General features: G+C 56.8%; 1 protein-coding gene across 1 annotated transcript; it reads left to right on the top strand.

Moving 5' to 3' along the window:
* Positions 1-4,304: 4,304 nt before the first annotated feature.
* On the top strand, positions 4,305-6,098 carry POU4F3 (POU class 4 homeobox 3). The gene is made up of 2 exons (XM_055811842.1): positions 4,305-4,779; positions 5,068-6,098. Exons 1-2 carry the CDS (start codon positions 4,660-4,662, stop codon positions 5,950-5,952), a joined length of 1,005 nt encoding a protein of 334 aa, XP_055667817.1. The 5' UTR covers positions 4,305-4,659; the 3' UTR covers positions 5,953-6,098.
* Positions 6,099-19,485: the final 13,387 nt, after the last annotated feature.

Genomic DNA, 19,485 nt, shown 5'->3' with positions numbered 1-19,485 from the left:
GGGTGCAGCATGGCTCACGCTTTCAGGGTACTGGAAATGTGCTGTGCAAACCCAGGTTCTGCAGGAGCCTTCCAAAGTCAGCACTCGCCACTCTTCCTTCACACAGATCAGGGACACAGGCTGGAGAAGTGGCCCGTGGGAACCTCATGAGGTTTAACAAGGCCAAGTGCAAAGCCCTGCACCTGGCTCAGGGCAACCCCCAGTATCAAGCCAGTCTGAGCAGAATGGATTGGGAGCAGCCCTGTAGAGAAGGACCTGGGGGTGCTGGTGCTTGAAAAACTGGACATGACCCAGCAACGTGCACTCACAGCCCAGCAAGCCAGCCATGTCCTGGTCATGACCAGAAAGACGGCCAGTGGGGTGAGGGAGGGGCTTCTGCCCCTCTGCCCCGCTTTGGTGAGACTCCCCTGCAGCACTGCGCCCAGCTCGGGGGTTACCTCAGCACAGGAGGGACATGGACCTCTTGGTGCAGGTCCAGAGGAGCACAAGAAGGCTCAGAGGGCTGGGGCACCTCTCCGGTGAAGAAGGACAGAGAGCTGGGGTGGTGCAGCCTGGAGCAGAGCAGGCTGCGGGGAGACGTTATTGTGGCCTTTGCCTGCTTAATGGGGACCTACAGGAAAGGTGGGGACAGGCTGCATCACAGGGCCTGTTGCAGCAGGGCAAGGGGTGATGGTTTTAAACTAAAAGAGGTCAGATTCAGGCTGGATGTAAGGAAGAAATTTATTACAATGAGGTGACCCATGCTGCCCAGAGAGGTGGTGGATGCCCCACCCCTGGAAACATTCAAGGCCAGGTTGGATGAGGCTCTGAGCAACCTCATCTAGCTGAAGATGTCCCTGCTTGTTGCAGGGGGGTTGGACTAGGTGAGCTTTAAAGGTCCCTTCCAACTCAAACCATTTGATGATTCTATGATAGCAGGCTGCATCTCAGCAACAGAACTTATTTTATCACATGAAACTTGAGTGTGAAAAACATGAGTTCTTTTTCAGCTACACAGTGAAGACAAACGTGAGGACATGACAACACAACCCTGCCGGGGCTTGGGGCAGACAGGGCAGGGGAGCAAAGGCAGGAGACAGAAAGTGGGTGCACACAGCTGTGTTCCCCAGTGAGGCAAAGGGAAGCATCTCTGTGTTAGCTGCACATGCTTTAGCTTACAAATCTCACGAGGTAAGTACTGTAGTGATCTGCTCCAGAGGGCCAGATTTGCAGGAAGCACTGTGGTTGTTCCAAATAGCCACTGAAGAAAATGAGGCACGTTATGCTGGCTTTGTGACTGCAGTAGTGCTGCTTACAATCCATGGTAGAGAGGGTGTCAGCATGAATCCTGTGTTAAATAAAATGTTTCTATTTCAGACTCCCCATCAGTCCTGTGTAAAGCACTTACTATGTAACTTTTAAACTAAATTGAATTAATGAAACCAAGAACCTGTCAACAACACTCTGATGGTGATGGCCTTTGAGTTAAATTCTAAATAAGAACAGAATCTTTTGGTGAATGGGTAGATGGGTAGCAAAAAATGCTTTCCGTTTTCCAGAATATCAGGAAAACAGATAGCAATTTTTGAATTATGACAAAGAATAAAAATAGCACACACTTTTAATCTGACTCTTACCTTCAGATTTTCAATGAGTCACTAGTGATGTTTTATCAGGGTATGGGTTTGGTGGGTTTGGTTGTGTTCTTTTTTCTTCCAGAATGCCATTAATTATTTACCAGTAGGTGAATGATCTCTGAAATCTATTGCAGTGACACCTTTGAGTCTGCAGATGGTTTGCCATCAGAAACTATCTGGGCTCTTTTAACTTGTTATTGTTTATCCTTTGGACTTCTCTCCTCTGTTTGTAAGGTGTAACATCAGTAGACAGGGCCAGGAACATCAATATTTTACAGCTTTAATTAAAGGGAGCTCAGCGGCTACATTACCCAGTCCGGTTTCTTTCAAAGCAGCTGCCTTCAGGAGGGAAGGAAAGGACTGTGCTTAGAATCGGCGGGCAGGAAGGGTATTCCTGGGGTGGGCTGTGACGGAAGGGTGCTCTGAGCTGCAACATGAGCCCCGAACCCAGCTCTGTATCCAAATGCGTGATGCTCGGCTGCAGGGTGCCCACTGAATGGCGCATGCATGTGTCACACGGGAGCAGGGGAAGGAGGTGTGTGAGGTCTCCGACATCTCCTTCTTGCTGGAAAGGGAAGGAAGCAACAGCAGAGAGATGGAAGAAAAATGACAGCCCAATGCACGTGCTTTTGGAGCTGGGGAGACATGCTCTGACCAACAGACACCACCTCGGGCTTCACCCCCAGCTTTCTGTTTGCATCGTCTTGTTTATTTACGTTAACCAGACAGCACTAAATACAGGGAGGATTAAAAACAAAGCACAAGCCTGAAATTTATCCCTCTATTAATTACTTCCAACACAGCTACACTGCCTATGAATATGGTGGCACTTTAGATAAAACTTTCATGCAGCTATTTAGGCCCTCTGAAATATAAATGATTTCCTTTAAATTTTTTATCATAAATCAGGGCACGGAGCTTGGCGACGACGCGCCGGTTCCCCCCGGTGGGAGGCAGCTGCTTTGCCAGCGTGCTCCTCCGCGCCTCCCCGCGCCCGGCCCCGGCGCCCCTTCCCGGCTGCGCGCCCCGGGCGGGCGGGCCGAGACCGCTGCGCAGCGGAGCGGCCGCGCCTCCTCACTGCGCCCCCTGCCCTGCGCCCCCCGCCCGTTCCCCCCCGGGTCAGCACCACGGACAGTTCCCCCTGCCGGGCTCGCGGCGGGCGCTGTCCGCGGTGCTGACGCCGGCAGCGGCCCCGCGCGGCTCAGGGCCCCCCACCCGCGCCCTCGGGGCAGCGCGTGGCGGCCGCGAACCCTCCCCCGCGAGCGAGTCGCCACCGGGCCACTGCTGCTGGCCACGCAGCCCTACCCCGGCCCGCAGGGGCCACAGCCGTTGCCAGCCCCTGTGCTGTGCGTGTCCTAAGGAAACGCGCTTCACCGTAGCGGCACCGCCACCGCGCCGCAGCATATGTGCCGGGAAACCCAGACAGCGGCTCCTTCGGCTCTCGGTCTGCTTTTTTTAAAAACTTATAATTTTTATTATTTATTAAAAGTTGTTTCAAAACGATTTAAAGACTATTTAGCGGTAGGGTAAGGGGGAATGGCTTTAGGCTGAAAGAAGGTAGGTTTAGATTAGATATTAGAGGAAATCCTTCCCTGTGAGGGCGGCGAGGCGCTGGCACGGGCTGCCCAGAGCAGCCGTGGGTGCCCCATCCCTGGCAGTGCCCGAGGCCAGGCTGGACGGGGCTGGGGGCAGCCTGGGCTGGTGGCCGGTGTCCCTGCCCGTGGCAGTGCACTAGGCTGGATGATCTTTAAGGTCCCTTCCAACCAAACCATTTGATGATTCTATGATTTGTAAAACTCTTTGGAAATTTTAAATCTAGGAGTAGATTTTACTTTTGGTTTAAGAACCTCAAATTTCACACTTGCAAAATACTTTCATCCCTGGACCATCAAAGTGTAGTAGTGTCTGAACATACATGAAGATGAGGAGAGCAAGAATAAAACAATTGCTCAGTAGTAGAGTTATTCCAACTTCAGGACTATTTTTCTCGGGGTGGGTGGGTTCCTGCCTTCTCACACCAAGTCAGGATCAGGTGTTTCCAGCCCGTAACACCGCTGTGGCACAGCTCGCTGAGCGCTTCCCCGTTGGCTGCATTCTCCTGTCCTTGAGAACGTATTTACGGGATTTATGAAGGCTCGCAGCAGTGGGGGGGGTGTTGGCAGCGCACCCCCCCATGAAGGTACTGCAGCCCCTGGGCCGGGCTCCGCCGCTCTGCCTTCGGCAGCATGAACCCCGGGGGGCGGTGTGGGGGCCGGAGGGGGCCGGCTGCCAGAGAGGGGTGCGGGGCTGGACGGGGAACCCGGCTGGGTGCGGAGCTGGGGCGGAGCTGGAGCCGTGCCTGCCGCTCCGCCGGGGCCGCGCTGCCGGGCTCCGGTCAGCCCTGCGTTTTGCCTTTGACACACCGGGGCTCGCTTGGTTTATCGAGCGGCATCACCCCCGAGCTGGGGGGCGGCAGAGGAGCCCTCCTGCGCGGGCTGCGGGGGGGATTTGAGGTTGTTTTGAGTGATGAGCAAGCAGCCCTGGCAGCAGGTCCAGAGGAAGGACGGTCCCTCTGGTCCCAACTTCAGCCCGCGAGGCCTCGCCCGCGAAGAAACGCCCCCTCCTCCCGCCCCTCCCCTCGCGGTCCCCGACGCTCCTCGCCGGCCGAGGGAAGGGCAGGATTCGGGCAGGGGTGGGGGGCAGCTCGGCCGGGGCTGCCCGGGGGCTCGGCTCGGCGATGCCCGGCCCCGGCCCAGACGGCGCGTCCCGCCGCCCGGAGCGGGGATGGCGGTGGGGCGGCGGCGGGGCCGGGGGGGCCGAAAGGTCCCACTGCCCGCACGGTGCCCGCGCTGCCCTCGTCCCCCCGCGGCGCAGCACGCCTGCGCGGGGCCCGTTCCTGGCAGGCAGCGTGTAAGATGAGTGAAGAAGCAGCGGGGGGGGGGGGGGGGCGAGCGGGCGCGCAGGGGAAGCTCTGCCATCGAAAATCGCTCACTTGGGCAGTGGCGAGGCAGAGAGACAACCCCGAGCCGATGTCAGGGGCTGCCTACCTGCGAGGCGCGCCAAGATGATGGCCATGAACGCCAAGCAGCCGTTCGCCATGCACGCCGCCCTCCAGGAGCCCAAGTTCTCCAGCCTGCACTCCAGCGCGGAGGCAATGCGCAGAGTTTGCCTCCCGGCCCCGCAGGTATGTAGATGAAGCGTAATTACCGCTTTAAGGCACATTTTCTGACAGGCACCGGCTTAATGTTTTTTTCATGTCGCCAGAACAATCGCGCGTCTCGGAACCTCTCTCCCCCCCTCTCCCGCTCCCGCTCCTGTCTCTGATCCACACGTCTGCGCGAGCAGGGCTGCTGCCTTCATATTAATTTTTATGACCTGAGCTCTGAGGAGGAATCGCGGTGCCGGGGCAGGTTTTTCATCCGGAGATGACAGTATTCCCCACTGACTCCACCATGCGCGTTCTTGCTCGCAGCTGCAGGGCAATATATTCGGGAGCTTTGATGAGAGCCTGCTGGCCCGCGCCGAGGCTCTGGCCGCCGTCGACATCGTCCCCCACGCCAAGGGCCACCACCACCACCACCCCCCGCCCCCCTTCAAGCCGGACGCCACCTACCACGCCATGAGCGGCGTCCCCTGCGCCGCCGCCGCCCTCCCGCACCCCGCCGCCCTCGCCGCCCATCCGCACCCGCTCCCGCACCCGGCGCTGGACGGCGGCGACCTGCTGGAGCACCTCTCGCCCTCGCTGGCCGTCGGCGGGCTGCCCGAGCCCCCCACCCTGCCCGCCCCGCTGCCGCCGCACCCGCTGGCCGCCGCGGGCCCCTTGGCCGTGGGCGTGGGCCCCCCGGGGGGCCCGGCGCCGCCGCCCGCCGCGCCCGAGGCGGACTCGGACCCGCGGGAGCTGGAGGCTTTCGCCGAGCGCTTCAAGCAGCGCCGGGTGCGGCTGGGGGTCACCCAGGCCGACGTGGGGGCGGCGCTGGCGGCGCTGAAGCTGCCAGGGGTGGGCTCGCTCAGCCAGAGCACGATCTGCCGCTTCGAGTCGCTGACGCTGTCGCACAACAACATGACGGCGCTGCGGCCGGTGCTGCAGGCCTGGCTGGAGGGCGCCGAGGCCGCCCACCGCGACCGCGCCGCCGGCCCCGAGCTTCTGGCCGGCGCCGAGCGCAAGCGCAAGCGGACCTCCATCGCCGCCCCCGAGAAGCGCTCTCTGGAGGCCTACTTCGCCCTGCAGCCCCGGCCCTCCTCCGAGAAGATCGCCGCCATCGCCGAGAAGCTGGACCTCAAGAAGAACGTGGTGCGCGTCTGGTTCTGCAACCAGCGCCAGAAGCAGAAGCGCATGAAGTACTCGGCAGTGCACTGACGGCGCCCGGCCCCGACGGCGCGGCCCCCGCGGTGGGACGCGCCCCCCAACCCCCGCCCCGCCGCCGGCCAGCCCGCCCCGGCAGCGGAGCCCAGCGCGGCAGTGGGGGTCCGCGGGCCGCCTTCCGCTCCGGGAGGAGCGCTTTGCCCCCCCGCCGGACCCCCGCCCCGTCCCGGAATAAAGCTTTATTTTTCAACCCGAAGGGACGCGTCTTTCCTCGCCGCCCCGCGCCGGCAGCAGCGGACGGAACGCCTGCAAGCGCAAAACCAACGAACACCCGTCGGCGGGGCGGCCCCCCCGGCGGCACGGAACGGGGCTTGGCCCCGCAGGACCCCCCGGTGCCGCCCGCGCCGCCGCCGTGGAGGGTGACCCGGCGGCAGCCACCTGCGCCGCGCCTCCCGCCCGTCGGGTGAAGCAGCCTCCCCCCGACCAAACCTATGGCGGGTTCACGTCTAACGCTGTTTAGAAGGGGAAAAGGCTTTTATTTACGATTCCCAGAAGCACCTTAACGATTAAAAATTAATGCCCGAAGCGCGAGCCTCCTCTGAATCTCTCGCTTCAGCATTTCAATGAGTGACAAACATCAAACCCGAGAACCGGGTCTCCCCCGCCCCCCCCCCATCAAGGAAGGACCTTACAAATTTCGCCTTTTAATTGCAGCTCGCCGAGAAGCCAGAACGCTCCCTCGCTCCGCGCTTTTCCAATCGGCCCCAATGATTTTTCCCCAATCAAATGTTCTTTAATAATAAATGCCCTTATGCCATTACATTATATTGCGGGTTCTGAAAATTTAAAATACGGGTGATGCAATATTAATCGCCCACCACAGCATAAAAGGGGCAGGAGGCAGCTCAGACGGCATCCCGCTGCCCAGCAGGCAGCCGCTCCCTGCCGCCCCGCTCCTGGGGCCGCCGCCCGCAGGGGCTTCGGCCGGGGGCTTTTCACCCAAACCCAGGTAAGGGGCGTTCTTCTCTCTTCCCTCGGCACCGTGCGTGGCCGCCTCCCCCGCTCGTCCCGGCTCATGCCGGGGACCGGCTCCGCGGCCGCCGGGGCTCCGGGCTAGCGGGCACGGCCGGGCCACTGCTGGACGGGGCAGGAGCGGGGCTCGGCTCCGGGGCTCGGCTCCGGCGTGGCAGCTCGTTCGACTTCCGGGGTGGCGAGCGGGCGGGACCCACCGGGACAGCACCTTCGGGTGAGAGGGAGGCATTCAGCTTGCAACTGCTGCAGGGCACCGCAAGCCCTCGCCGTTTCAAGAGCCTTTTGTTTTCCAGCGCGCAGCAGAAATAACGTAAAGCCCCTAACCCTGCCCTCGAGCGGGACCGCTAGCCTGCCTGCCCGGCGGGACCCTGGTGTAAGCCTCACCCGGCCCCGGCCCCTGCCCACCGCTGCAGGGCACCTCACGGGGTGCTGGCCGCGGCCGCCTGCTCGCCGCTGGAAGGGGAGCGGGAGCGTGCTGGTTCCCACGGTGGCAAAGATGCCACCGCAGTTTTACCTTTTATGACTGTTCCGGGTTTGCCCAGATTTGCTATGTTTTTGTGACAATGCTGCATTTGTCCCTTTTGCGTAGGTCCAGAGATGGGCTTAAAGGTGTAAAACAAGTCCTAAACGGACCTTCCCAAACCTGCAGTTACTGTCCCAGCTCCTTCTCCCCCTCAAATACACTGACCGGGGAGATCTGAAGCACCTGGCCCTTCTTGCTCACCCTCCTTTATACCCGGCTGCTCTCTGCAGGGAGGCAGAGCTGCAGAGAGCACTGCATCTGCACCCAGATTTTACTCTTTGCAAATTCTAGCTTTATTTTCACTCTGCATGTGCAGGTTTATGCCTTGCTCTGCCCAGTTATCGCACACAGGACCTGATAACTTCAATTGGGTTTTTACTTTGGAGGTCAGGTATGTGCTGTTTCAATTGTCATTGATGCCTTAGTCTTTCCCTGGGTTTGGTTCCCAAAGCTCTGGTGCCAGATAAATACACTGTGACACAGGAAACTCATCTAATCTTCCTGGAGCTGGGGAATCAATTTCAGTGGGAATAGTTCAGAACCAGTATTTATTGCCAAGAATGCACAAAGAAGCAAGCCCACGTTTTCTTCTTGGTATAACAAATAGCACCCTAAAGGCAGAAGTCAGTGCCCGGGGTGGTGGAAGGCAGGCAGGAGTCCGTGCTCGGCAGGATCCCTGGCTGGCGGCAGCATCAGGCCCGGGTGTGCAGCGCTAGTCTCCAGTCACCTTCTCTCTGCTACCACAAGCACAGTCACCTCTGGCTTCTCTGTCCCCCACCCCGTCCCTGTGAAGCCAAGGCACCCATGTTTTGGCTGCAGCTGGGAACTGCAAATAAGAGTTTTACTGGCTGCTGCTCTTAAACGGAAAGGTTTGTATTTCTGAGCCCGCACTCAGTGCCCTGGGATGCATGCAGATGCATTACGCGCATGAGGCACTGCTCACATTTTGGTATCTGTTGTGCTGTTGAAAGGCTTCATGTGAAGCTCCGTCTTCTGTCCAAGCAGCCAGATAAATCCGGTGAGAAGTGTCACCAGGAGAAGCCTGGTAGGGAGGTGCAGCCCCTCACCAGCAGCCTGCCTGGCCTCGTCCTGCCTGGCCTCCCTCCATCCCCACACACCTGGGCTTCCATTGCTGCCTAGGGGCCAGGGGCTGCTGCCATAACTGTGACCCTGGATGGTGGCCAGTGCTGGCCCTGGCTCTGTCAGCTGCAGTCAGGCTATGCTGGCAGCACCCTCACAGGGCACCAGTTTTGTGAGAAGCTGCCACCAAAACCCAAACCCCAGCTCCCTCGTGCCCTGTTGTTCCCTCCAGGTGTGCGGGGATCAGGACCCTCAGTTTTCTTGGAGGGCTGGGGATCCTTGTCCTGGTCAGCAGGTCTGTGAGACCTACCCTGGGACACTTAATTCCTCAACACCCCCCCAACACACACACACAAGCCCACCTCCCACAGGTAAAATAAAAACTGTAGGCCAAACCTGCTGAGAAACGGAATCCCCTTTCAGTGACAGCCTGGGGAAAGGGGAATGGGAAACCTGCTGAACTGGGAGGGGGGCAGGGAAATGCCCAGTGAAGCCCGTGTGTGTATGAGACAAAGGTTCAGCAGGCAAACCCCTGTCTATGGTTTCTGAACCACTAACAATTGATTTATTATTTTTTTCCCCATTCCGCACTTGTTCCTTAATATCCTGCTTTCTGTCTCCTGGGGACTGCGCACAAGAGATGAAAGCACAGAAAACCAAACAAGCCATTGGCGGTGCTCACTCAATTGATTTTTACACAAAATTTGCCTTCATGCACGAAGGATGGAAAAATGATCCCATTAATAATGAATAACAAAAACAAATGCAGGGAGGAAATCAATAGAAGCACATCTGATATCACGGGATTTGCGGGCGGGGGGGGGGGGGGCAGCCCCCAGATGCACCAAAGCAGGTGCAGGAGGGGAGGGTCAGAGGGGGGAGAGGGAGGCCAGGGCCTCGGGACGGGGCATGCAGGGACAGCCAGCACTGGGGGGTTTGGGGCTGGGGGGTGCAGCGGTGGGGGTGCAGGGGTCTTGGGGTGTGTGGGAGCAAGGCAGCAGCTGCTGCTACAGTGCAGATGTGAATGGGGGGGATGTGGGGTGTGTGTGCCCGTGTCCCGCATGCCTGTGTCCCGTGGGAGCAGCAGGGCCCCGCTGAGGGTCCCAGCTCCCAGCTACTCCTGAGAACGGACACAGAGCAGCTCACGCACCGGGGCAGCACCAGGCGCAGGTGAAAGGAGGCAGCTGCTGGCACGGGGAACCAAGGCTGGAGCTGGGGCCATGTTTATTTCCTGGAGAACTGACGATTTTCAGCTGCAAAAGTCCTAATGTCCAGGCTCTTTCTTCTCAGCACTTCCCCTCCCCAAGGTTTCACTTCTCCCGATTTGTAAGGAGGATGTTCGCCCTCCCTGGGAAACACATTCAGTGTGGAATGAAAAATGTTCCTTAGGAAAGCAGTTTCTGCTGGAAGGGATCTGTGCCGAGCGCCCAGCCTCCGCTCCAGACCCCTGTGCTCAGGGCTGTGCCCCACATGTCTGGAGTGAGGATCAGCACCTGCACCCCAGAGGTGTGGGACTCCGGGGGGCTACCCCCACCGCGCTGGGGCCAGAGGGTTGGAGTCCCGGCGCCCTGGGCAGCCCAGCCCTGTCTGGTTCAGCCCAGCTACACCCAGTTCGGTGAGGGAGCAGTGGTCAGAACAGCCCCAGGACAGCCACCTGCCTTCGAGCGGGGTTTCCAGGGTGAGCTGGGGACCCTGAGAGTGGAGCTGTCCCCTGCAGTCCCCAGCAGCCCACACTACTGCTGGCTCGTCATCGCCCAAACCAGCCCCAGTGCTCAGCCCCGCACAGAGATGGGACTGCATCCCCCATCACCTGCCAGTTCAACTGGACCAGCTTAGGGGTGCTAAGAGCCTGTGGCCGTAGGCTTGAGGTGGGCATTCACAGCGAAGAGACGGGAGGTCCGTGGAGACTCACTGACTCAGGAGAAAGTGCCACCTTACACCAACACAAAGCAGAAGGAACTCCTTCCAGTAGTACCACTTCACTAGTTATTTTCAGAACAGTGTTTTAAAGCAATTAAGCAAATTTGTCTGTAATGACACTAGTTGTGCTTTGCAGTTTGCCAGGAAATGTTAGGAACAAATTTATTGCATCATCAAGACATGGTTTAGACTTTGTTTCTTTAAGCCAATTTAGAACTATACATGTCACAACATTCTCAATAGAATTTTATATGGAAGAGCAAAACAATACACAGAGGAAAATGAAATGCTTTGACTGTTTTTTAAATCCAAAGAGAATTAAAAATGTACAATAACACTACATAAATGTAGATCAGCTATTGTAAAATGGTACTGACATATGGTAAACATCTTCAACCTACCCAGTGAAAATGAAGCTCCTAAATGCAGTGTAAAGTAGAGGTGGTCTCAAAACTGCTGAACGCCCAGATCCCCCTCTCGGGCAGCGGGGTGTGTGGGTGCTCAGGGCCAGCTCAGGGTCTGACACTTTTTTTTCACTGTACATGGATCCAGAAGGCCAGCACCGGGGTCAGAGCAGGGACTCTTGGCCATAGCATACTGCCAAAATTAAACCAGCTGCATGGAAAACAACATTTTGTCTCCTCTGCAGATGTGTCTTTTCTGTCAGGGGGTGCTGAGGATTAATTAAATGTTTCTGGGTACATTCTGGGAAGCTCAGGAATAAGTAACAGTTACCCAGTGCCCTGTTGTATGATTCCCCTAGCCTGACATTTAATGTGTATGAGACAATAGAATTAATAGAGAGCTAAAGAATGGGGCTATGTGACAGGCTCCACAAGCCTTGTGCATAGAAGGAAATGCCAAGCTGCTGGATGCCAAGTGCTGAAGGGTCTGGACCTGCGCCGGGCAGTGATGGGGCTGTGGCTGGGACCCCCAGGCTCTGACCCCCACACTGGGGTTACTCCTTCCCTTGGTGCTTTCAGTCCATGCCTTCGAGGTTTACAGTGCTACATGCTTCCATTCTCGCAGGGTGCACAAGGGGAGCGGGGAGGCACTTGCCTGCACCAGCCATGCCTACCAGCCCTGGCCGGCGGCTGCATGGGGACCCCGCGGCGGGGGCCATCCCTGCCACTGCTTGCCAGCACCAGTGCTGCGCTGCCCCTGGCACCCCGCACCCTGCCTGGTTCACAGTGCCACAGCCCAATCCTGACATGGGTTATTATTTATAAATGTTTGAAGAGCACGGTATCTCTCCATTTACTCACTGTCATAACAGAAAAGCTGGGGGGGAACCAAGACATCATCCACCAAAAGAGCAAAGCATTTGGGTAGTGCAAGGGCGCTAAATAATTCAGCGCCTATTTAGAAGTGTCGTGTTTTGTACTTTCAGTGGAACCATCTTGGTTTGACTCCCTGTATCCTCACACTGGAAGGAGATGCTCCCACCAGGCAGGTGAGCTGAGCCTCTCTTTCCAGGGGAGAAAGAAGCAGGGAGCTGGTGGGGAGGTTAATCACACTGGCAGCATTTACTTGCTTTTCAAACTTGCATGAGTTTGGAGATCAAAATGGAGAGGAGATGTAGGGCAGATGGATTTGCAGGGAAACCTTTGATTTTCCTCTTCCTGAGGCTGGTGTGCCTAACACATGCCTTCCACAAGTTTACCAGGGCCCTTGTTTGCAGAGAGCAAGCCCTGCTGCTGGAGCCTGAGAGCACTGGGGGTGTTGCTGGAGGGAGGATCACGGTGCAGGGGACAGATCCCCCCGGTACCCCCCTCAGCAGGATCTGAGAGGCAGTGCCCTGGGCTGCCTGGGGGAGAAGCAGCTTCCAGTGCTGCTGCCACCTGGCTCAGCTGAGAGCTGCCCCAGCACCCCACAGCCCCAGCCAGGTGGATGTGAGACCTGGGGCCACTTCGGCAGGACCCCATCACCAGCACCCTCCAAGCCACCTTTGCTCATGCAAGTGAGACTTAAGCACCCTCCTGTAGAGGAATGAAGGCAGTGGGTTAATTAGCATTGACAATATGCAGCTGTGGCCTTGCCACAAAGGCAGTGGGTTGATTGACATGGATGATGTGCAGCTGTAGCTCGTTCTGCTAAGTAGTTAAATGGCACTGAGGAGTGCGGGAGAGGGAGTTGGATGGATGAGTAGTGTGGTCTGACCTTTGGAGGAAGGAGAAACAGCACAGACAGTAGAATCTGACTGATGGTAAAAGCCTTGTTGCAGCCTACTAGTTTGTGCTGCAACACTCTCCCAACCAGACTTCTGCTGATCGGTGTGTGTGTAAAATAAGGCACTTCCCAGGGTGAGAGGAGAGCACAAGCCCCACAGCCAGAGCCGGTGCCCAGCTCTGCTGCACTGGTCCCTGTGGGGTGGCAAGGGATGCTGCCCTGCGATGCTCTGCACCAACGGGACAGTCCAAGGGAGCTGGGTCTGGTGCTGCTGGAGGTGATGCTCCTTTGTCTCGGCCTCACAGCAAAGGGTCCTACAGCCTCCGTTTTCATCTGGAAGTTGCTTCTGAACAGGAACAGCAGCTGAAGCCATTCTTTGGGCTGAGGAAAGGTGAGAGAGGGCTGGCAGGGGGAGCACGCAGCCAGGGTCCAGCTCGAGTGGACACCTGCTCCCTGGGGCTCCCCTGCAGCACGCAGTCGGGGGGGAGATGGGGACTGGGGAGGCTGCAATGTGTTTGGGCTTGCCTGTGTGACCGGTGGTGGGGAGCAGAGACTGGGAAGGATTGGAGCCCATCATGCTCTTCAGGCATGCTGAGAGCAGGGCCATATGCGGGAGCTGCGGTATTTATGGCATGCAGAGAACATCCCTTTCATCTCCTGTGTTTGAAATCCTCCTTCAGAGCTACCTGTGGGACAGGGCTTCACAGAGCGTGCCCAAATACATTATATAATTCACACAACAAAAGATACATAAAAGGATGTTAGGCCTAGAAGACAAACCCACTAAAAAATTAGGAAATTATTTTGGGAGGATTAAATTTTCAAGACCTCAGCAGGATGCCTAGCTAAGGAAGCTTCAGCTGAGCACCCCATGGTCACCCATCATTTGCCAGAGCCTAAACTAATTTTTGCAAGTCACCTGGCTACCTATAGCTCCCTGCAAGCCAGCGTGGCCAGATGGGCTCCCCCAGAGCTGCCTGGAGCTTGCACCAATGTGCCCCTGGGCTGGAGCCCGAGCCCCGCATTGGGGTCTGCACCAGCTCCTGTGAGACCCGCCAGCACCTGCCCGGAGGGCCCTGTGTGCCGCAGCCTGCCACAGAGGCGGCCAGCTTGTTTCCCACTGAACCCCCATGCTGGTGGGGTGCCAGCTGTGCTGCTCCACTCTGAGGGGCTGAGCTGGCCCCTGAGCTCACCAGCCCCCTGTGCTGCTCTGGTGGAGCCCAGCACTTATGTGTTCCCTCAGCAGCTCTGTGAGCAGGAGCAAAACATGTCAAGGATGTGAGTCAGAATTGTAGTTAAAGTTTAATAACTCTGTTACTTCAGAGTGCATCTGTTTTTCCCCAAATGCCAAAACTTCTTAGGCTACAACAGTTATCATATTATGGCCTGAGTGCAGTTTTCTGCCTAAATAAAAAAGAAAAAGCAAAACTCAGAGATCCTTCTTTAAGTAATGTAATGAGAACATATAAAAGCATCTGAAAAAAATCTGAACTTCTGTTGGTTGCTTGGTTGGGTTTGTGCTCTACAGCTCCCCAGCCGGCCGATGGCCGTGGCTCTGGGGACTCACCGAGGGACAGGCAGCACGCAGGTGCTTTTTTTGCAGTATGCGTCCAGTCTGCTCCAGCTGTGCCTCGCTGCTGGCAGGGAGGATCTCCTTCCATCCCCAGCATGGCCATTGCTGCTGGCTGGCTCCCACCCCTCCACCCCTCATCATGCTCTGTCCTGCCCCTTCCTCCTCAGCTGGTCTCTCCTCCTGGAGCATCATGTTCCTGAGGAGCAGAGGAAGGACTGTGGGGGTCTCTTTGGGGTAGCAATGGGACAGGAGGTTGAGGGATGGTGATTCTGGGTAGACAACAAGGATGGGCTCTGGTGGATGCCTTTGCTGGGAGGGGAACCTCAGAGGCAGCTGCCAGTGGGATGGGGGTGGGGGGGAGCTGGGGGCCAGCTCTAAGGGGATGTTTTGACCAAGTACTGCTGCTGCCATCAGGGTTGAAATGCCTCACCACTAAAAATAACTCTAAAGACAGAAGGAAATAATTAGGAAAAATGTTGATATTTCTTTAAATGCTGGTCTTTCCAAAGACAGTTTTTGTACTTTTTCCCAGTAGCTTTCTGGGGGTGGGGGGGAGAACAGTGAAGAGACCTGAAATATTTTGTATAGAGCAAGTTTTTTCATTGTCAGAGGCACTGGGGTTGCAGGAGGCATTTGCTTCCTGCTTTAATGAGGAAACTGAACTACTGTAAATCTGGGGTCGGTCCAGGCCAAAGCTTTGGAGGAGCAGAGCAGCAGCAATGTGCACAGCCCCTGTCCCCCTGCAAATGGGGCACGTGAGCTGGTCATATAGCATTAACGGCTCCATGTTGCAGTCGGGTTGGATGCCACGTGCAGGCACGTTAACATGGAAAACACATTAGCCCCCACCAAGGAAACCTGAGCAAATTGGCCATGAGACGCAGTGTCCTGGGATTTAACATCGATGCTGTTCCCCGGAACAGCACAGCAGCGCTGAGGCAGAGCCTGAGGAGCAGGTTTGCTCCAATTCACCACAGTCCTGAGCAACCAAATGAACACCAGATCGGGAGCAGCCTTCTCGACCAGCATGGATCCCATCACCCTGCTGCAGCCCCCCCACCTCCTTGCACTTGAGCCCCTGAGCAGGGGTTGTGGTGGGCAGCTGCGGGTGCCATAGCCCCTGGGATGCTGCAACTCCCACCCCACTGCCTCCGCCAGCCTCATTCCCCCAAGAGCAGCGCCACGGACACTGTCCCAGCAGTGCTGTCACCCTTCCATACTGCCACATGAGCAGGAAAGCATGTCTGCCCTGTCCCTCAGCAAACAGCTTCTATCCTAAAACCACCTCATTAAATATTAACCCCAGAGACGGAGTGTTTCTGGTCTCTCAGGGAAAGAGGCACATTTTCAATGCTCCACGGAAGATCTCCTTTCCCTGATACCCTGTCACGCGCACTTACACAAGGCTGGCGCACAGCCACCCCCACCTGCGTTTCCCACCAGGAAGGGACATGGAGCCGTCACTGGGCTGTCCCCTTAGCTGACCCTGTGGTGATTCCCCACAGCCACCCCGACCCCACTCTCTTGGGGTGACACTGGTATGGGGCTTTGTATGGGCACATCTGGGGTCGAGCAGCCCCCAGTCAGCAGGCTCTGCCAAATCACATCTGCAACATGAGCCCTGCACTGTATGCCTTGTACCACGGGTCCTGTGCTTTGAGGGAGAGAGCTGGGACAGCCTGTAGAAGCCCCTGACGGTGTGGGCTGGAGAAGGGACCTGGGGACGAGTAGAAGTTATGGTCAGGAGCTGGAGAAGAGCCTCATATGAGCAGAGAAGCACACAGGGCATCTCTACATCTGTGTAAAGCCCCCACCAGTGCCAACCAGGAGCCCAGGTCTGCAGCCCAGCACAGGGACTGAGCTGCTCGGCGGTGGGGACACGCTGGAGACTGAGCCCCTCCTGCCACCTCCCAGGGCATCGCCTGATGGCAGCCTGGCCCCGGGACAGTGTGGGTCTGGTACGGCTGCGGCAGCAGAAGCAGCAGCAGAGGAAACGGGAGAGCAGCAGCACCTAGGCACATCAATAATTCATAAAATGCCAGCAGCAACAAAGGGAAAGAGGGACCAGAAGCAGGAGAACAGAGTATCACAGAGCTTTTTAATGGTCTTTTTCTATTAGTGTCAGCTCTGTGGCTGGTTTCAGGCAGGAGATGTTTCCCTGGGTGCCCCAGAATTTCGGGACGGGGCTGAGCGTGCCGTCCCCAGCCAGACCCAGCTCCCGGGTCCGCAGTGGTGGGCAGCTGACAGAGTCAGGGGCTCAAGTGCTTTCAGAAGGCCTCGCATGCTGGGGTGGCACGGTCTGGGCACAGTCCCTCCTGGCCAAGGAGCTGCAAGAGATGATCGTGCTGCAAACAGCAAGCGGAGAGGCTGGGTTTGGCTTTGTTAGCTATACTCCATCTACAAGCTCCAAACAAGCTCGAGTTTGAGCAAAACCCTCTGCTCTGGCTGGCTCTGGGCACTGCCATGGACCCCTGCCTGTCTCTGTAGCCCTTGCCACAGCTAAGCTCCACAGCCCTCTTCGCCATGTTGGGAAGAATCTATGGACTTCCCTCATACAGAAAAAACAGGATTTTTTCATATAAATGCAGGAAAAGCATTAGCCCAGATTGGGGCCTAATGCATCATGCCATTTGGCAGCTGATGTGACAGATGGGGTTGACAACTCCCAGACCCCTCTGCTCCCCTACAGCACCTGGCCAGTGCCTCCCCACGGCCGCCGGCATGGGCCAGCCCCAGCCCAGCACACACAGGGGCACAGCCAGTGCACAGGCACCTCGAGCACATGCTGCACCTGGGGAGGTGGGTGGCCAGCCCTACCATTTCAGCCCCAAAACCCCCCTCTGGAGCCCCATCACAGGGTTACCGAAGGGTTGCAACAACACCATCTCCTTTCAGGGCTGCAGAAACAAGAGGGGTGGGCAGCAAGTGGTGTGCCACGGTGCAATGCAGTGCGGTGCAATGCAGTGCAGCACAGTGCAATGCGGTACAGTGCAGTGTGGCAGGTACCACCAGTGTGGGCATCGAGGGGCTAGTCACCCCATTGCTGGCTCCCCAGGCTTCCATAGGACCACTCCTTCCTCTGCATTTCCAAAGTATGGTTTCCAAAACCAATAATTATTTAAACCTCACAGAAAAGCACAACCATAAATTCTTTTTTCTGCCCTTAGTTTAATAGCCTAGCAGTCAGAAAATATGAGGATTGTTCTACAGATAGGTATGCTGTGAAATGCAGTTAGCCAGAGTGAAGCCAATTACCATTTTAAGCATCGCTATTCTATGTAAAAAAATATACCAGCAGAAAAAATGGACATGTTACTGAAACAGTGAGGACCAGACCCCGATCAGAACTACAGTCTAAGACCTTTCTGTTTATCTTATCCTACACAGCAAGGTCTGCCATAGCCATAGCCAAGCCCCCAGGGAGCCCCCACTGGCCCCCACAGGGCTGCAAGATGGGGCCCCAGGGCTCGGACGGAGGTGGTGTGTGGGTGGCTGCTCCCTTCTCCCTCCCCGTGAGCCTGCACACCTCCCAGCCCCACCAGTTCACCCCATACTGGACGTGTCTGGGTTGCTGAGGGTGCTGGCCAAGGGTGGTGCTGCAGTGGCTGCCTGTGGCGTTGGGAGATCTGCCCTTCCTGGGGAAAAGCATCTTCAAGGGATGCCCAGAGCCAGTGCGGCATTCCCCTTTGCCAAAGCTGTGCCGTGCTTTTGCTCGCTGACTGCTGGCAGCCGGGACAGGCTGAAGTCGAGCAGACCCTACAGGGACCTTCCCTCCCCATGGACCTGCCCCAGGCAGCGGTGACATGCCAGGCTGAGCAGGGAGCTGGGAAAGCAAGTGCCGCCTTCACCCACACTAGTGGGATCCCCCCACTGCCGCCCGGGGCTGCTGCCCTCTGACACGGGACCTGGGGGTCTCCCTGGCAGATGCCGGCACTGCAGCAGCCAAGAGGCCCTGCAGACAGCCCAGGGCAAAATTTTTAATTCGGCATCACACTTCAACCTGAAATCTGAAAAAAATTAAAAAAGAATGACAAGATGTCAGCAGCTGCGAGCCTGCACAACCAAACAGTTGATTGTGGCTCCACAGATGGGAGGCACTTCTCAGTGGCAGCGTGGGGTGCCAGCCCTCGTGGGAGCCCACCGCAGCTTGAGGGCTGTGACACTCTCTGCCAGAGGAAACCAAAGTGCTGAAAATCATCTCATGTCACATAGCTGCAATGAGGAAGAAAAAGGCCGCTCGCTTTGAACCTAGGAAGCTTGGGAAACTGAGCAGATTTGAGCGGCAGTATCCAAAACTGGAAATTTCAAGCATCCTTTCCTTATGCCTGGCAGAGAAGTCAGACCATGTAAGAAACAGTCCTTTTCAAATTACAGAGATCTAAATATTTGGAAAGGTTTGCAGATTCAAATTCTCCGTGGAGAATGCTCTTTCTTGGCAGCGGCAGCCGCGCTGTGCTGTTCTGTGGCAGACAGAGCCAGCAGCTTCCGAGCCAGGGAGTGGGGAACCCAGGCTGCTGCGGGCACCCTGGCCACCAGCTTTCCCAAAGAACCCAGCTTGCCTAACAGATCTCAGCACCATCACAGCCCGCAGAAGCGCTGCAGTTGGTTTATGTTTGGGTTTTCCCCCGAAGGGATCTATACCCCGAGCCAGTGCCTGCTGCAGCCCCGTTCCCCCACGCAGCACGGCCAGTGCTGCCACCAGCCCAGCAGCAGCACCGAGACTTTCTGCCCAGATAGATGAGCTAGTACCAGCAAGGTCCTGGTCTGCAGCAGCCTTGGTGCTGCCTGAGTGCATCCAGGGGCTGTGGCTCATCAGTCCCCCCTCGTATCTGCACTCCTGGAGACTTATCTGCTGGTTAATTAGTGAGGGTGTCCCTACAAACAGCGAACTGTGTTATTAGAGTTCAGATTTTTAATGAAATCTAAGGGAAAGTACATATTAGTGCAATAAACTGTACTATTTCCAAAAGCCACATCCTGCTGGACAGGTAGCTGCCATCAAATTTTTGAAAATTACTTGCATTTTGCAGCTCACAATTAATTGCTCCTGAAAAAGCTGCAGTCTGAGAATTACTGGCTGAAATGTTTTGAGAAAATAAAGCTGAGCAGTAAGGGGGGATGTGGAACGGGGACAGCTCTCCCCGAACATGGGAAAGGGCCTTGCAGATGCCTCTATCTGCCAGCCTGTAATTAATAAATTATTGAGACAATCCTGAAACACGAAGATGAAAAGGGGGATGAAAGGCACTAGTGGAAGACAGACAGCTCCACTGTTTGGGGAGGATCTAAG

The sequence above is a fragment of the Falco peregrinus genome, chromosome 8, assembly GCF_023634155.1.
Source record: "Falco peregrinus isolate bFalPer1 chromosome 8, bFalPer1.pri, whole genome shotgun sequence".
Lineage (NCBI taxonomy): Eukaryota > Metazoa > Chordata > Aves > Falconiformes > Falconidae > Falco > Falco peregrinus.
The sequence above is the reverse complement of the archived record's forward strand: the minus strand, read 5'-3'. Positions and strand labels throughout refer to the sequence as shown.